Source organism: Arvicanthis niloticus, chromosome 10 (assembly GCF_011762505.2).
Source record: "Arvicanthis niloticus isolate mArvNil1 chromosome 10, mArvNil1.pat.X, whole genome shotgun sequence".
NCBI classification, from domain to species: Eukaryota; Metazoa; Chordata; class Mammalia; order Rodentia; family Muridae; genus Arvicanthis; species Arvicanthis niloticus.
This window is the reverse complement of record NC_047667.1, coordinates 39,042,512-39,062,222: the sequence shown is the minus strand read 5'-3', so window position 1 is coordinate 39,062,222 and position 19,711 is coordinate 39,042,512. Positions and strand designations below refer to the sequence as shown.

The window sequence follows — 19,711 nt, the reverse complement described above, 5'->3', positions numbered from 1 at the left end:
CTTAGTATTAAAGAGGACTAATTAAATGGCTTGAGCCTTAACCAATGGTCATGCTAGAAATCAGAAATTACAAGGAATTCAAGAAGATTATAAAAACCTAAAAAAAAAAGTTAAGGAAAATTGCAGAATTATAAAGTAAGTTCTCAGGAACCATTTAAACAAACCTAGAAAAATTGAATAATACTAAATATAAGACTTACACTTCTTTTACTTGTTGGATTAATAATTACAGATTTTATTTATTTAAATGTGAGTAATTTTTTTAGACACAAACAAAAACTAATAAACCTGATAAACCTGGGTATATTAACCACTCCAGGACAGGTCTCAAATGTCCAGGAGAAGTTGACAAAGGAGTAATGGACTGCAGTTTCTCTCTCTCTGTGTGTGTGTGTGTGTGTTTTCTCTTTTTTGAGTATTGCTGTATTTTGTTTTCTAGGGTTTGCTGTAGTACTGGAGTTTGGTTTGTCTTTTACGAAAGAATTTAAAGTTGAATGAGCAGGGAGGAGGAGAGGCTCTAGAAGAACTTGGGGGAGGGGAAGAATATGATCAAAATATATTTAAATTTAAAATTGTTCTAAATGATAAAAATATCATTAAAAAAAAGAAAATACAGAGAAGGAAATCACCATTCCCGCCCAACAGTGTAGACACACATTATAAATGTCTAGTGGCACAGAATTAATGACGGCATATTTGTGTGTGGGTACTTCCTGCCCACCTGTCTTTGGTCCTGCCAGCCCTTGGTCTAGCCGACGACGTGTGCAGTATTTCTGAGCCAGCAATCACCCACAGCTCTCAGGAAGGAGTTTATGAGGCACCCACCACTTTTGCAGGCCCCTGGAGCTCTCCAGGCATGAGACCCCGGTGCTACTCGAGTCACTCCTCTGCAACCACCATAGCTAACAAAGCTGCCATCCTTCTCCTTCTCCTTCTCCCAGAACGAGCTGCCATGTGGAGTGGTATGCCTTAATGGTTTATAGGACTTCAGAAAAACTACTTGCCTGGTACTTTTTCAAAGAGTTAGTTGCTTCCATCTCTGCATGATTTGGAACTGAGTCTAATGGAGACCTAGCAGGGAACCACAGAGTTCTTTCTGCTTCCATGGACCAAACCTCTCTCACTAGGTAGAATTCTAACTCATGACTTCTGGGATGGAGGCCCATCTTGCAAATTTGGGAAAATAATCTGTATACAAATCCAGAAAACTAAGGACACGTTCAGACGAAAACAGAAACCAGCACACTGAATATAAATAAAATTACTGGCACACTGCCTGAGACACAACAAAGATTAACATTAAAGCTGACAGCTCTTCACATTTAAAATTTTTCTCTTTAAAATATTATAGTATGCATATTACATATATATTTTATTGTTAATAATTCAAAAGAAAAAAATCATCTGAATGATAACCTAGATTCAAATACATCAAATACAGATATGACGTGTGCTCATTTATCCGTAGGTTTTAGCTGCTAAGTCTCCCACTAGTAAGCTACACCCACATACCCTCAGTGGTCAGGTACAGAGTAAGGGGCTGGGTGGAGAATGGGGTCACTCTAGAAAGGGAAATGAGGGGTGGCGAGCTGATATGGAAGGATCAAATGAGGAGGGAGACAGGAATTAGGGAAAGAATGTGGGAAGAAACAAAAAATTATATAATATTAAATATAAGCAATGCACTTAGTTTAATTGTCAGGTTAATAAATTCATTAACTTTTATTTATATGCAAGTACTTAATTTTTATTTATAAACAAACAAGACAAGCCTTTTGTAAAGCAGAGAAACATAAAAGATAACTCATTAGGAACAGTCCAGTGTATTTCCATTCTACAGTGCTTGTCTAATTGGGGAGTTTTAAAACATAAAACAGTCTTTATCCAATGCCAGATATTATTTGCTCATAGCATTGTTACGTTTCTTTCCCTGATTCTAATTTTAAAAACTTAATACTGCAACATGTAGAATATAAATTTTTAAGTTATTATGTTATTATCACTTAATTCTGCTTTCCAGTATTATAAATAAATATGTGATAAATATCTTTGAAAACAAGTTTCCTGTGTGTTTGTACTATTTCCTCAGGCTAGATTCCAGAAGTAAAGTCATTAGTCACTATCAGTGACTTTTCATAGTAAGTACACACAGCATACATGCCAGGACTGTCCTCAGGATTCCAAGTCAAGTCACTTAACCTTCACAGTAACTCTGAAGTAGTACTAATGCCTCATCTTACAGTGATGGATACAGATAGACATAAGGTACATAATTTGCTCAAGATCATACAGCTTAAATTCCAACAATATGACTCCAGAGTCTGTGCTCCACTCTATACACACACACACACACACACACACACACACACACACACAGAGAGAGAGAGAGAGAGAGAGAGAGAGAGAGAGAGAGAGAGATAAAGATGGGAAGAGAGGAGGTTGTGATAACATTATTATATATATCCACTAAACCATGAAGTGAGATGAAGTATTCTGATTCCTTAGTCCTCAAGGAAATCAGCCCCGGTGTCTCGTTTCTCCTTGCACCTGTTAATGCTATGCTCACTAAGTTTATGAGACAATGCTATCCTAATTATTTTCACAAATACTGCATTCACCAACCACCCTGAGGATGTAAAGGTCTGGGTCTATAGGCCCAGTTTGCATACCTTTGCGCACCCAGTCTCCAGTATGAATATTGATAGTCACACCTACTAAATTGCTACTTCGCTGTCTTTTTTCCCAGAGAAAATCAAGAGCTTTTCTTGCATATTCCTATAATTAAAAAACAAAAACATTTAAAAATTTTTGTCTTTGGCAAAGAGTGGGAAATTTATAAATCAAAGAGCCACAGGATCTTTAAAGAATTAAGCAAAAGTCTTAAGACAACCACTTATAAATTTCCTTAAAATCTTGTGCTGGCTCATTTTCAACCACTTCAGATTAAATACTCTCACTTGGAGAATACCCATGGCCATTTACCCTTGTAGCACGGGTCACATACATATATAGATTATTATATCAACTGTTGACATAATTAAATGCACTTGTTAAAATAATTCTTACCACCTAAGTGCAAAGTAGAAATCTCCTAAAGTAGTCTCATTTAGCAAACTTGAAGAAGATTCGGAGTTGCTATGGTCTTTCAAAGTCATTTCAGATGCTGTTTTATAAGTGACACATAATTTTATTAGTGAAAAATTAGCAAATCAGCTAGCCTACTGAAGACTTATTTATATATTAATGTATATATATATATAATGTATAATCTTATGACAACTTTCATTTATTTTTATTCACTGGATATTAAATTGAAACTATTTCTTATAAAACTCTTAGCTTTCAATAAAAGATGTTCCAAGTGGAATGGCAAAGGGTAGCTACCAGTAAAATTCTAAATTACTTTTAAGGCATGAACTTATTTAGCACTGCAAGAAAAAAATCATTACACCTAATATATTACTTTGTAAGTGTGGCAATAGAGCACAAAATCATTTACATTCTTGATGCAAACTTTGCATGGTAATTGTATTTCAACAACGAAGATCACAACTACAGTTATGTAGTGGATTTTCAAATCCGGAAAGCTTGCTACTGATTATATTTCCCTATTCCTATTTTATAGCTTAAAGGAAAAAAAAATAGGCACAGTACAACTACGGGTTTAACCAAAGTTTAAAATTTAATTATAGGGCACTAATGCAAGATCTCTGACTTTTTTGTATATTGGTCTCCATATATTAGGGGCAGGAAAGTTTTTTGGACATGGGTCAGAGGGAAAACAGTTCAGGCATTGTGGGTCATACCGTCACTAGTCACAGTTTCTCAACTTGTGACTATAACAGAGAGAGACAAAACTAAGTCATTGAGCATAGATGTGGTTTCACATCAAAAAAAAAAAAAAAAAAAAAAAAAACAACCAGACTGCAGCTCAAAGCCCTGCTAGCAGTAAGGCTCTGTCAGAGGCATATTAGACAATTTCAAAAATCATGATTTTTCAACATTTACTCAAAAAACAAAACAGGCCAATGAAAACGGTAAAGACATGGGCTCTAAATCCAACTACATTTGTCCACTCACTGACTGCAGGCGTCTCTCACTGAAACTCATTTTGCCTATAAATGCATCAATATCTCAAAAAGTTTTTAGTTTATATTAAAACGTATTACAATTACCTATATGTTTATTGAAGATAAACTACTAGACAAAAAGGTTTAAAACATTTACCAGTAGCATCTGATAAATCTGCCCTCAAGGCATACGAATGCACAGGCATTCATTCACCCCAGACAGGAGCAGACAAGATCTTCCCGCTGGCTTCCTTCACATCCATCCTCTATAACGGTGCTGTATGTTCCCTACTTCTGCCCTGGCCATGTGGCCATCCTATGACTTTAAAACATTTGCCTAAGTCATGTGTTTGATAAAGTGGGCATGTAACTCTTGAAATCTAATGATAATTAAATTACAATAAATAATTACTTTAGAATTTTTTAATGTAAGATAAAGATAAACCCCAATAAAATATGTGGGGTGATATAAGTCTTTTAAATAGTGAATAATGTTTCCTTTGAAATAGACAAATGTACATATTAGACTCTCGATCAAGGCTTATATACAAACTTTTCACTATTAAATGATTTGTGGAGGTTTCAGAAATACAACAAGCCATTTGATAGTCTAATAAATAAAACACAGATACCAGGACATCTGTGCTAACAAGGAGTTATTAAATGTACATGATGTAATTAAACAATCTTCTAAAAAGAAAACTAAAATTTTACTTTATGGTCTGTGAACAAAAAAGTGAACTTGTATTTAATACAGCTGCCTCACAGTGACTTCCATGCATGTAACACTGAAATCTGATTAAAAGTACACAAAACCAACAGTAGTCCTACAATCAGAATCCTAATCCTTAGCCAAAGGAAATGAAGAGAAGGTTAGTTCCTCCCAAATCCCAGGAGATCCAAGGTCATAAAAGCAAACCTCAAATATGGAGGCTCCTGTGAACCGACTCAAGGCAGCAAACTCGAGAATCAAGGTGCCCGCACAAGCCGTACAGGTGTCTGTCTCAGTTCCCGTCCGGGCTTCTGGTTTTCTGATGCCAAACTTTAAATTAATCTAAATACAATGAGAATAGTACCATGAGCAACTACCAAGAGAAAAATGAATTTATGGTATCTCACTGTCAATCAAGACTTTATCAGATTGTAGAAATGATTCATGAAGTGAATGAACAGAGAAGTCAATCTAAGAATGTCTGCGGCTCTCCAATAAACATCTGAGGAAAAAGGCATACAGAACTTATGGAGTAAATAAATTCTCATTTATTTCCTTTCTTGATGATGTAATACTACATCATTATAACAATAGAATCATTAAAGAATACAAGTTAGATCAGCTGTAAAAGAAACTAAGTTTAACTGAGAATTTGTGAAACCAGTACAATGTTAAGTCCTTCACAGAGAAAAATTTGATTATAATGGTATATATTTAGAAGAGACTAAACTTTTTATAGTTTTTAATAAATTAATCTATTCTTTGACCATTTCTACACATATACAATACATTCTGCTCACACTCGCTCTCCACCTCTCTGATCCTCTTCATGTGTGGTGACCCAACCGTAACATTATTTTCATTGCTACTTCACAACCATATTTTTGCTCCTTTCTGAGTAGTAACATTAGCAATGGGTCTTTGCCTTCAAGGAGCTTAAAATCCAGACAGAATAAATAGATATATATATAAAAAAGAGAATTAATAATAATGGAAAGTCACAAAAACATGCAAAAAGGAAGGATGGGCAAAAATAATGCTAAAATGGAGAAAATAAGGTACCCTGGGTTGGGAGTAGCTGCAAATTTTTAAAAAGTGGTTCATCAGGTCATGGACCCCAAAGGAGGACCAATTACTGCCTCTCCTAAAGCAGTACAACTCTTCCCCAGCTTCTCAGTGCTCACCCTGACTCTCCCTCATTACAGTAACTCTCACTCTCACAAAGAAGCTTCTTTTGCAGCAGATGGAGGCCATTAGGGAAGCCACACGTGGTCCAAATACAGAGACCACCTGACCGTGGGGTGCCCAGGCCCCGCCAACACATCTGCAACACAAACCCTACACCACAGGTCCAGGGAACACCTCGGAAGAAAGAGCAGAGACTGTAAGAGCCAGAGGACCAGGATGTGTGCTGTGAGATGCTGTCTTTGGGAAATGACAGGGAAGCTGTACCCATGGAATCTCAAACAAGACCCACACATCTGTTGACATTCCAACACAGATGGGAAAATCTCACAAGAGCCTATCCCTAGATGAAGAACTACGGGAAATTGATGGCTGCTGCTGAGAGAGGTTGTTCAATCCCAAGTGATGAGTCCTAATCAAATACACATATGAACACTAAATGGACTCAATAGGGCCTCTTTGCAGTGTGTGTGTGTGTGTGTGTGTGTGTGTGTGTACACGTAACAATAATTTAAGAGGTCATGGGTTTGACAGGGAGAAGAAGAACATGAGAGGAGCTACAGAGGGAGAGTGGAAATGATGCAGACAGAGTACTCAGGTAACAAATTCTCAAAACAATAAATTAAGATGACAAAATCCAAGTCATAGTCAAACAATGAGATTTACCTGGGAACTAAAAGTATTTCTCTTTTGTATGAGTTATTGATCTGTAACAGCTTTTCTGTTTGTGGGGCATCAGGCTAGTGCCAAACTCTGGCTCGGTCTCGGACTTTAATGGCCTTAAATTTTTTTTTTTTTTTTGAAAATTTTATACATGAATATAATGATTTTTTTGTCATTTTCATCTTATTATCTTCTCTCCTTTTTCTCAACAAGTGAAACTTCCCTTCCTACTTTAGTGATTTTGTGTGAGTGTGTATGTTGGGGGGTGTCTGCCTGTTCCACTGTGTGTGTGTGTGTGTGTGTGTGTGTGTGTGTGTGTCCCACTGGGTTTAACTAGAGTTACCACTATGAGCACAGGTGGAAGGTTATTTATTGGAACATGGAGACAACCTAACAGTTCCCCTCCCCTCCTCGTGATGACATGGTGACAGGCCCAGTTTTGTACAGGTAACCACAGTTGCTATGAATACCTGAGTGCAATGGCTGTCATGGTCGTGTTAAAAACTCACATATAAACCTTAGCCATACATTGTAATAATGTTTCTTCAAAGTTAATTAAATCTTGAAAGCTAATTCTCAGGTAAATCTCATTGTTTGACTATGGCTTGGATTTTGTCATCTTAATTTATTTATTTTAATTTATTTTCAAGGAATAGGAAAATAACAATCTTCTTTGTTTACACTAATATTGGTAGTACCTTCAGTTTCAATTTACTGCCTGTCTCTTGGGTTACAGAAAACATAAAAAACTGGAGAGGGGCTAGAGAGATAGCTCTCTTGGTAAACTGCTTACACAACAAGCATGAGGGCTTAAGTTCAACCCTGGTACTCAAGTAAAAAGCCCAGGTTTGGCCAGTGTACACATAACCCCAGTGCTGGTGAGGTAAAACCAGGATTCCTAGAGCTGATGGTCAGGCTGAATCAGGAAGCTTCAGGTTCAACAAGAAATTGTGTCTCAAAAAAATAATATGGACCACCAAGGAAGACACTCAGGGTTGGTATCTGCTGTACACATACACACATGCACAACACACACAGACACCAACATGTACTTACATATATACCTACATATACACACACACAGAGAGAGAGAGAGAGAGAGAGAGAGAGAGACAGAGACAGAGACAGAGAGACAGAGAGAGAGAGAGATGCTTAAACTCTAAAACCTCTATTTATAACAAAACTAAAGCTCGAGAGGTGGATACCAGCTCCTACTGCCCTTGCAAGGATACAAGTTCAATGTGCAATTCTGAGTATCTGTATCTGGTGGCTCACAACTCTATAACTCTAACTTCACAGGATCCCACCAATACCTTCTCTGATGCACAAACACATCCCCTCTAGCATGTGCATGTATGCACGCACGCACACACACACACACACACACACACACACACACACACACACACACACACACACAAATAGGGCTGCAAAGATGGAACACTAGCTGCATTTCCAGAAGACCCAAGTTCATTTCCTAGTACCCACATGGTGGCTCTCAGTTGTCTGAAATTCCAATTCCAAGAAATCCAATGCCTCTTCTGGGCTCTGTAGACACCAGGCAGGCATGTAGTACACAAACATACATACATACAGGCAAAATAACCACACACATAATTTTTTAAGTTAAAAAAATGAAAATAAAACAAAAATTAAAAATACTGAAAGTAAATTCAATGTATACATACTGCTTTAAATAGTTTGCATTTAACTTTAATAAACTAAGAGATAATGACCAGTTAACAATGCAAATATACTAGCAAACAAAGAAATTCTCATTTAAAATGACTGCAATTTCCCCTTCACCATATTAAGAAAAAAATGACATTATACAGTGTTGGTATCATACACTCTATGATATTAAGGGAGTTTAAAAGTATCTTTTTGGTAGCAATTTGGTAAGAGTCTTAAAAGGAATTCCATATTTCTTTCTTCTAATGATCCACTCAAAAGAAAAATAATCAAAAAGATGTAAAAAAATGTATGTAAGATTGTCTGTTGACAGGAAAGCTATTTAAAATACTAAAACTGGGGCCAAGGAGATAGCTCAGTGAGCAAGGTGCTGTCACACAAGCACAAGGACCTTATCTGTGGTGGCTGCATGCTCCTGGAGCCCTCTACAAGTGGGACCCACACAGGAGGGCTCCAGGAGCTCGTTAGCAGCCAGCATAAATAAACTAGCAACTCCAGAATCAGAGAGACCCTGTCGCAAAATAATAATAATAATAATTAATATTAACATTATTATATTATTAATTATTATTACTGAAAAAGACAGCCAACATTTACCTCAGGTCTCTATATCCATACACACCTCCCAACATACACACACAAACTCATGTGCATATGTATACATGCTCACACTAACAAGTACTTATAATGTACATATCCAGAGAAAAGAAAAAAGGAGAGAATATTCAAACTGAAAATTTAAATAATATGGAATTTAATATTATCTTTCATTTAAAAAAAGTGCCAGTCATGATATACTAAATTGGTGGATAGATCAATGGCTATGACCTATGGTCTGAAAATACAGATATGACCTATCTGTATCACATGGCTGAACACCTACACAGTCAACGATGACTTCACAGATACAGAAAATGAGCCTTGCTTGACTTAAATAAGTTATACTAGATAGTAGGGATGGTAGGCCTAAAGCATGCAATTAGCATCCCTAGGGGTTTGTGAGAGCACTACATATTGCTTTGGATGGAAAGGTAGTTTCCCTGGGGTAAAGGAGTATGGGGGTTTGCATATGACTGGCCCCTTAGGCTCAGGTTTGAATGCTTGGTCCCCAGAAGGGAAACTATTTGTGAAGGATGATGAGGTGTGGCCTTGTTGGAGGAGGTGTGCCACAGAGCTGAGCTCTCAAGAGTTAAAAGCCTTCCACCATCCCTTTGTGCTCTCTGGCTGCTGCTTGTAGCTTGGGATGTGTTCCTGCCACCATGCCATCTTTCAGCCATAATAGACTCTAACACTTTGAAATCAGAAGCCCTAGCCCCTTCCTTTCATGGTTCCTTAGCCATGGTGTTTTGCCACAGCAATAGATAAGTAACTAAGGACCGTGAAGGAACACTGGAAAGTCTACTGCCAATCTATAAAGATTTCTGAATGTAAAGGGACATTCAATGGAGCAGGAAGAAGGTTAATTAAAGTTCTGAAAGCAATTAAATAAAAAATGTTTCAGTCATACATTTTCCCAAGTATTATGAGACCAACAGTAAGCCTGAGAAAAGAATAACCACATTAAGATACAGTAGTTTATGAATGAAATTATGCCGGCTTTATTTTTGGTTGCAAGCCTAGCCTTTAAGGGTTGAGCCATCTCTCCAGCCCTTACACTGGCTTTAATAGCACAGCAGCAGGCTGAAGGGGAAAGTGACAGACCTCACATCCGACTTGGACAAATGGGAGACAGTGTTAATGAAAAAAGAGAGAGTTCATTCCATCCTGGGTGGCTTCTTTCCCACTGCTTTAAATATAAACTATTCTTAGAGGACAAACCAAGAGCAAAGCTCCCTCAACAACTCTACTGCCAGGTCTCAGTGCTAAGACCAGCAAAGAAGGAACCCAGAGTGAGTGAGCCACACTGCAGCCTCCTTCTCCATTAGTCTGCCCCAGAACACCCTGCAAGGCATGGATAGATCATACCAAGACACCCCCCTCCTTCTGGAACTTCTTTCATATGGTTGGTTACACTGCCCACTGTAGGATGCTTAAAAGCTAAATCTCTAAATGCTTTCCTCTTCACAAGCTCCACTTCCTGATCATCTTCTTGGAGAGTAACACCTTCCTACTCTCATAGCTTCCACTACTGTCTAAGCACCAACAACTCTGGCCCACACTGCATCCTGGCATCTGTCTCCTCCTTCTGCAGCATGATCTAGTCTGACACACTGAGGTGAGGAAAGCTTACACTCATTTCACATCGCTCAAATGTTAGATGAAATGTCAACATAAATTTGCTGTCAGCTCTGACGCATCTTCTTTGAGGCGTATGCCAGTGGGGAGCACCTCTGATCACCAGAACTCACTCTGTAAACAGCCAAGGAAGCAACAACAAAGTTGTACTTGTTTATAGTGACTTACCCTGGGATACGGAAGGCCACTGGTAGTGTTGAAAGCGGGTAGGAGCTTGTAACCCAGCTGCTTAGCCATCTGGAGAAGCTCGTCATTGTACCACTGCATGTGTTCACCTTTTTCCTTCAGCATGATGGCCAGCGAGTGGCCACCCAAAAGACCCCTAGGATCACAAAGACAAAACTTTACCTGAAATTTAACTGAAGATATTTACAAGCTACTGTCTAAGAAGGTATGGGCATTTGTTCCCAACAATTTGCAAACATAAGGGAAGGCTACAGAATAACTGAATTCTTTTTTACTGATTACTTATCTTGTGGCAAACTATTATAATCATATAGCTAATATAGTAAAACAAACAAAAATCACTAGTGGCTGACAAGAAGGCTCAGTGGGTAAACGCACTTGCTTCCAAGGCTGCAGACTAGAGTTGAACTCCAAACACCACTTACTACAAGTAGAAAACTGTTGCCCTGCAGGTCCCTCCTCCATACACATAATAAATAAATGCAAAAATACACAAAATAGTATAAAGTACTAGACATTCTCAAGAACCAGAGTGCACCCTAGATACCACATGCATTTTAACAAATGAGCTAAATGTCTTCAAAATGGACTTAAAGTTTTTATTTTATCTCTGACTCTTGGTATAACATTTAAAATTTTAAAACACCTTAAACCTCATTAAAAGATTTAATAGTCTCCAAGAAGTTATCTTAGATTTCTTACATTTAACTGAAGAGATGGGACAGAGAATTACAAAAGCTATTGAACATGAACTTACCTAATGTTAGGATGAACCAATTATATAATCTCAGACTTCTAGCCCTCAAAAGTATTTCTTATTGTCTGAGGAGCAAGCCTGTAAACCTAGTCTTGTGTGGCTTCTCTATAGAGGCTCCTGGCTAATGCTGGCCGGCTGTAGAGACACTTAGAAAGCTCTGACAGAACAGAAAACACGGCCAACCTACAGTTTCTTTGCATGGGCAGATGACCTGTAGTGTGAGTCCCTTTCCAAAGACTGTTGGATCTGTTACAGCATAATGTTATCCTCGTGGCAGTTTTACAACATCCCAAATTTTATCTTTTGGAAGGGGAATCACTCTAGCTCAGGCTGGCATGGGACTTACTATATGGCTAGGCTGGACTTAACCTTCTAAAAATTCTCCTGTAACAGACTTCTAAGTGTCAGGATCACAAGCCTAAGCCATCATGCCTAGATTCCACATTTTCTTTCTCTTTGTATTTTATTTTATTTTATTTTAATTTTATGTGATGGTGTTTTGGTGGCTAATGAATGTCTCCCTACCACATGCACATGCATGCAGTGCCTTTGGAGACTAACAATGGGGATCAGATCCTCTGGGACTAGACCTTTGGCAGTTGTGAGCAGTCATGTGGGAGCTGGGAATTGCACCTATGTCTTTTGTAAGAGTTGCTAGTGCTCTTGACTGTTGAGCCATCTCTTCAGCCCCCTGAATTCTGTATAATTCTGAATTTTTAAGTATAAAAACTTCTTTACTACCTTCAGGAAATAGTCAGCTGGAAGTTTTTTCTATAGTTAGCATTATGACTCTAGCATTGTGTACTTACCCAAGAACTCTGATGTTTGTTTCAAAGACTGAAACAACTACATCATTATCTAAATTAACATCCCTTAAAACTTTTCTCACTGCATCTTCAAATTCCTTAGTTTTGTTTAATACCTGAGGGAAGAAAAAAATGAGATAAAATTCTTTCCTACCAAACCAAGAAAAAATTATACTCAGAATAAGACACTAAAATCAACGTTAGCATACTTTAAGAGTCAGAAAAAATGAAAAAAAATGAGGCATTCAAAATACTATATCCCTTAAGAATATTATAAAAATACGATAATGTCTAAAACTGAAGAGCTAAGTACAAACAATGGGGCATCTTTATGTACTGGTGTACTTTCAGGACTTTAAAAGATCCCTCAGAGGAATTCAGACTGTGTTCATAATACATGTTGAACATCTCTAAACCCCAAATCTGAAATACAAAATGCTTCAAAATCTTAAAATTTTTAGGTTTTCAATATCTTGTTGGCACCACTCAAAATGTTACAGATTTCAACTATTTGAAACTGTTGGATTAGGAATGCTCAGCCTGTAGCTGTTCCAAAGTTCACTTCGAGAACCCAGTGATTCGGGTAAAAAGATCCGTTCTCATACACAGACATGAGACAGACAGGCATAGCTGGAGGCACAGTTCCCTTTTCCTACTTCTAGTACCTCTACTTCAAGTACTGTGCATATCTATGTGTGTGAGAATACCTACCTGCCTGCCTGCCTGCCTGCCTGCCTCCCTCCCTCCCTCCCTCCCTCCCTCCGTCCCTCCCTCCCTCCCTCCCTCCCTCCCTCTGGCCAACAGAGCTACATGGGTGAGCTCTGCTAGGACCCTGCTCATCAGGCACCATCTATGAAACTAAGCTCTCTTGCGCTTGCTCAGTGGGTAAAGGCACCTGCTGCCAACCCTGATGGCCTGAATTCAATCTCTAAGACCCGTATGATAGAAGGAGAGAACCAACTCCTCCAAGTTGGTACCACACACATACATGCACAGAGAATGAACAAATACATAAACAGGTAAAATAAGAAATGTCCTACTTCAGAAGAAAGTACTGTCTTTACCTGACTGAGCCTAAGCCTGTGCCCTATGCCACCCTTCCCCCATGGACGTGCCACTGGCAAAGGAAGCCATGTAATCAAAACCAGGCCCTGATTGGAATTCTAGTTCATTCACTTGAATTACTTGTGATTCAAGCCAAGCTATTGCATATCTGAGCGTGCCCTTCATCTATAAAGGAAGGAGGAACTACTCTGTAGAGCTGTTTTATTAAATGAGGCCATGTGTGCAAAGCATGTTCCCCAGAGTGTCCGACGGAAGTGCTGAGCAGCAGTGTTTGACAGTACTCCTACTAGAATCAAGCAAGTGTAGGCTTGTGACTCAAGCGAGACCTCAGTGGGCTCCTGGAATGCGCTCCATGAAAGGGGCACTATCATTACAAAGGCTGCTCTCGCTCTTCCATCTACATTAGGGTGTAATTAGATGCTACGTAGAGACCAGATGCAGTACATGAAGTTGCCTCTGACTGCTGAATCTTGTTTGACAATACTTTGAAGTTCTTTTTCAAATTTGATCTGATCCTAACTTAAGTGTGACAGATTCCCTAAGAGTGTGTGTCTAAAATTCAAGTTACATTTAGGGCAAGCCTGAAATCAAGGACAGTGGGGAACCTGACTCAACTGACTAGTTTCTCTTACAGCATCACATGCATGTAAGCCCACAGCAGCAAATGCAGACGTATGTGCCCTGCCACCACACTGAAGAGAGACACCCCTGCTCTGTCCCACTGGTCCTTTTCTTATGACCGTGTTAATCTTCCCTGTGGTCTACCTCCTGAGAACTCTTCTCACTTACAGCCACACTGCCCTCCAACATGCACCACAGGAGCACCAATGCCAAACTTCCCAACAGAACTTAGCTTTGCCTGTGATTAGCTACAAAACTAATTCTAACAGGCTCTCCATTTTCCATGTCTCTGTCTCCTAACAAGTAACAAAAGGAGAGTTGAGGCTCACCTTTCCCCTCACTTTTATTCTGTTTCAGGAACTGTTGCCTTTTCAGATCCCACAGTAATGTGGATGCACCCATGCCTGTTTTAGTGCTTGATTCTACAACAGTAAGTCAAAACTAGCATTTTGAAAATTTTAAATTTAAAAATCAAAATGTAGCAAGAGGAAGTGACTTAACATATTATGTTACAAACAATACAAAAATGGTTTGGTTCTGTACACTAATCACTACAAGCACCGCTGTATTGTCAAATCACTAAATCACAAGATTGTTTTTTTTTTAAAAATCACAATTTAAAAAGCAAACTTAATTAGAAATACTAATACTTGCATTGATTAAAAACATGCAACATAATGTCACCTCTAAATGCAGGCAAACCTATGAAAGTACTCTACTTTTTTCTAGTTCTTCTGTTTAAAATCAAAAATACTTAGGATAATGACTCAAAATGAATTCATTTATTTCCAATGCTATAGTGACCTGTAGTTACTTTGGTTATTCCCACTTGAAATTAAGTATTTTATAAAGTATTATTTCACTTATTGAATGTGGATGCCTGTGTTGTGTGTAGGCACATGTATGCTACAGTGTACATGGCTATGTCAGAATAATTTGCATAAGTCACTTCCCTCCTTCCATCGTGTGGGTCCTGCCTGTCAGGTTGTTGGCCGTGGTGGTAAACGCATCTTCTGAGCTGTCTCACCAGCCCACAATAATTTGTACTTCTAACTAGATCCCAAATAATGCTGTTATTACTAGTCCAGGCATCTTACCTTGAGAACTAATGCCGAACTCTTTTTAAAGGTACAACCTGAAGAATATTATATTCATAACAATTTGTGGCCACCCACTGAGAGAAGTTGACAGATTTCTAAATGTAGGAATGTTATGCAGCGTGGAAACACCTTGTCTCCTTTATGTCTGAAGATATTTTAGAAAGCAATAATGACAACTAAAGTCCATAGTCAGGAAAATACACTAAGAACTTAGAAATTCCAGGGACTCTGAAGGAATGAAGCTGAAAATTAGTAAGGATGCCACCCTTCTCCAGTGCTCACTTGAAACTCGTGTTCCTCATCTTCTCACCATCTTAAAGTAACCCTGTGCCTCGCTCAGCTACAGTTATGCACAAATCACACCGTTTGATCTCCTATGTGACAGTTGTCCCTTCCAGAGACTGTACAGTTCCAGGACACACTTTCATGTCTGCTGGGGTAGTTTGTGTGTCTTCTCTCTCTCTTCCCCTGTGACCACTAAATCAGAAATGCAGCATGTACTTCTTATAATATAGTTTGCACTTTTTCATTCATCTTTGCTAGTGAGGCTGTGACTGTCAAATCTCCAGCCCAGGAAAGATCTAAGCAAACAGTTTTCACCATGGGTACATCGAGGTCAGAGAGAGGCAGGCCTGAGGCCTCAGCAGAGCAATCACAGAGCAGTGACCTGAGTGGGCCTGTCTCTCTCTGGATGTCACAGGCATACTCTCTACGCTGCTCTCACGGTGAGGTTTCTCTCCCTAAATTAAGAACATGCTGCTAAGGAAAACAGAAACACTAACAGGAAGGAAAATCTTTCTGCTGCTTGAATGATGTTTTTATCTTGTTTTTAGATTAATCAGTACTCAGAATATTAATTTAAAGAACAGAAATTGAAAGTAACAAAAACGCTTACACAAGCCCACATTCCACAATGGTCTAACGGTAAAAACCCTAAACAGACAGCATTTTAGAACCATGGCATCTGGAACACACTCTTGCCTCTCTATGCCACAAATAACTCTAAAACTAAGACTAGTCAACACAATCTCCCGTATATGAGATAAAAAGGAGAGAAAAAAAATTCCTGCTGGAAAAAACAACTGTTGCTTGTGCATAGTTTCAGCATCATGTGGCATATCACAACAGAACAAGGACAGCAAAGCATTTTTCCAAATTACCTTCTTTCAAAAGCTTCAACCTCTTTTTCCAAAGGGACGGGGAGATACATGACCCTACATCTCGACAAATTATTTGAGTGTTTCCATTATGCTATGTGACTGCATTTGACAATAATTTGACATAACTCAGTAATGTTCATGCGTTATTAAGAAGCAAAGATTTGAACATCTTAAGTTCTTATGACTTCTATTTCATACATAGTATGCTGGTTATACTTATAATACTTGAGTATGGATATCATGAAACTTATAAAATAAGTAATTCCAAGAAAAATAGAACTTACCACAAGAGTGTCCAAAGAATCGATCAGTGTTAGGGAAAACCTAAGAAACAAGTGTAACAAAATAAGTAACACTAGAACCGGAAATGCTCCATCCATGAACATGAAAGCAGAGTTATCTCCATCCTACTGGCTGGTAGTTTTAGTAAGCAGCTCCTCATGTATCTGAATTGCAACATGATCATACAACGACCAAGCAATCTGAAACACCCTATATCTCACTGAAGATGCTTACAAACTTCATTGGCTCCTTTTAAAACAAATAAAACATTAAAGCTTAATGCTAGGGGTCCAATCCCAGCAGCACAAATAAGTTAGAAATCATAAATTAAAACATACCACATACATACATACATACATACATACCACATACATACATACATACATACATACATACATACATACATACATACAAATGCAGTGGCACAAGTGTAAACATGCACATACATTAAACAAACAAATGAAAAAGGAATTCAAAGCTGGCCAAGCCCCAGCCTGTGACTGTAGAACCCGGTTACTCTGAAACACATGCTCTGTGCCTTCTGCTCACACTCACTTTCCCAGGGCATCATCCACGTCACCCCGGCTTGGCTCCTGGCCTCTGACACGGCCTCGACAGGTTAAAGGCATGAGTTCATCAGCTGGGTAGGCATGTTCCTACGGAAAAATCATTAATAAGTCACTAAAGAAAGTAAGAGAAAGTACACATCATTTAGAGAATAGGAATGATACTTAAAAGGTGGACTGTCTATACAGTTTGTAGGCAATTTAAAATTTTAATTTGAAATGTAATACATGCTTAGAAAAAGCGTATTAAAATTTCTTTTAAAAAACTGTTAATCTGGCTGGGCAGTGATGGTGCATACTTTTAATCCCAGCACTCAGGAGGCAGAGGCAGGTGGATCTCTGTGAGTTCAAGGCTGGCCTATCTAGAGACCAAGTTCCAGGACAGCCAGGGCTACTCTATCTTGAAGAAAAAACAAACAAACAAACAATAACAATAACGAAACTTGATAATCTGATTTCCCTCCTTGAATGTCATTCTAGAAGTTACCACCATTAAGACCAGCCTTCTGCCTTTTAGGTTTATTCATGTATTAATACAGTCAAATACACGCAACTGTATCATTTATAACATTTCTTTTTGAAACAGAGTCTCAGTATATAGCCCAGGCTGGCCTGTTACCAGCAATTCTCCTGCCTCAGCCTTCTGAAAACTGGGATTATGAGCACATACTGCCATGCCCACAAAAAACGGGGACTTAGACAAAAGCCAGATCAATTTAGTGGATCTTACTGAATGCAGTCCTTTCTCCTGGTAATGGATAATAAATACCAGGTTCTCAAATAGCTATCTACATGCATTATTCTGTGTGCAAACTCAGGGTCTCAGGCATATTAGGCAAGCACTCTACAAGTGACTGACCTACATCCAGAAACTATTTAAAAACAGGTACTTAGGTCAAGTATACTCACTGGTCTCATTTATTTTATATTCAACTCAAAACAAAAGGTACCCCTGTGGTGGTTTGAATGTGAATGGCCCCCACAAGCTCATATATCTGAACATTTGATCCCCAGGTAGTGGAACTATTTGGGAAAGATTAGAAGGTGTGGCCTTGTTGGGAGAGGTGTGTCACTGAGAGTGGGCTGTGTTTCAAAAGCCACATCAGGCTTTGTCTGTCTGTCTCTGACTGCTACTTCAGATCAGATGTGAGCTCTCGGTTACTTCTCCAGTGCCATGCCCCACTGCCTGCCACCATGCTTCCTGCCATGAGAATGGACTCACCCTCTGATACTGTAAGCAAGCCCCCAATTAAATGCTTCCTTTTATAAGTTGCCTTGTTGTGTTACTAAGACAACCTCCCACCATGCTGGAATGTTTCAGAAATACTTTAATAATGAAGTGAAATTATAACTGGTATTTATTGAGTCCGTGTTTTCTACCCTCTATTCTATACATGCAAATAGTTTAATTATTTCAACAATCCTCTGAAGGATTTTTTGTCTTTGTTTCACAGGGGAAAACTAGGACCCAGGGACATCACATAAGTCTAGGTTGAGCAGCTGCCACGATGACCTGGTCACCTGACTGAGGAACCCACACCCTTATCAGGACAAGCCTGAACAGTATGCATACATTTATTTATTCCTGTATGGATTAACATGGAGGATGATATAACAAACATCTATGGACATAGTCACCTTTCATATACATATTATTTATGTAGATCACTTAAAAATAAATATGAGTCAAGGGAATATTGAATTTTTGATAGTGACTACCAAGCAGGGTATCAATTTACTATTTATTTCACTCAGTATGAAATGAGTGATGCTTTGTATTTTGCCAGTCTCCTGGGTTAAAAAAAAAAAAGTTCCAGTACTAAAAAGGATATGCATCTTCTTCTATTAGCCACTCTGGAAAAATGCCTGTTTATATAATTTATGTTTTTAAAGGCTACTTCTATTGCCAAAAAAGATTCAGCAAACATGATTTGTTATAAACATTAAAATATCTTTTATCTTTCCTTTGTTTAGTTTTTAATTTTTTTTTGCAGTGTTTTCACTATAAACTTTAAGTAGGTAAATCTATTCATTTCTTCCTTCGTGGTTTCTGGGTTTCAGGAATGCTACACCAGGCTACTCTGGGCCCTAGAAACATTACTCATACACACAGACATACACTCATACATGTACACATGTATGTACACACACATATACACTCCTAAAACTCTTTTCTCTATATGGATCTATTTTGTTTCTAATCTTTAATGCGATTTGTTCCCCAAAATGGCAATTTTATAAAGTCTACTTTTTAAAGAATTCATTCTTTCTCACGTATATGAAGTATATTGGCCAAATTATCAACGTAATTTAAGAAACTGGTTATGACATAAGGGTTAAAGGTATCGCAGAGAAAGTAATCCTAAAAAGGAAATTCTAGACATATTTCATGACACTAAGAGAACAAAGTATCAAATGCCTGACATCCATCCAGAATTAGAAGGGACTGAGACGACTCCCCATGCCAGGGAAGGCGCTTGCCCTGCCACTTAGGAGAGTAAGCCCTGCCTGAGCACCGCCAGGAAAGTTTCCATACAAATAGTGAGGGGCTTACTTTCCATTTTTTAATACTTTAAATATTAAAAATGCTAAATATTAGATTTGCTACTTT

General features: G+C 38.4%; 1 protein-coding gene across 4 annotated transcripts in view; it reads right to left on the bottom strand.

Annotated features, from left to right (window-relative positions):
* Edem3 (ER degradation enhancing alpha-mannosidase like protein 3) overlaps positions 1-19,711 on the bottom strand; it is a 64,057-nt gene that overhangs the window by 31,194 nt on the left and 13,152 nt on the right. For all 4 annotated transcript variants that reach the window (XM_034513024.2, XM_076941333.1, XM_034513029.2 and 1 more), the window contains exons 3-8: positions 17,090-17,190; positions 16,537-16,576; positions 12,310-12,422; positions 10,726-10,879; positions 4,990-5,124; positions 2,670-2,775 (exon numbers count right to left, since the gene is read on the bottom strand). In XM_034513024.2, coding sequence (XP_034368915.1) covers positions 2,670-2,775; positions 4,990-5,124; positions 10,726-10,879; positions 12,310-12,422; positions 16,537-16,576; positions 17,090-17,190 — 649 coding nt within the window. The remainder of the gene's footprint in view (positions 1-2,669; positions 2,776-4,989; positions 5,125-10,725; positions 10,880-12,309; positions 12,423-16,536; positions 16,577-17,089; positions 17,191-19,711) is intronic.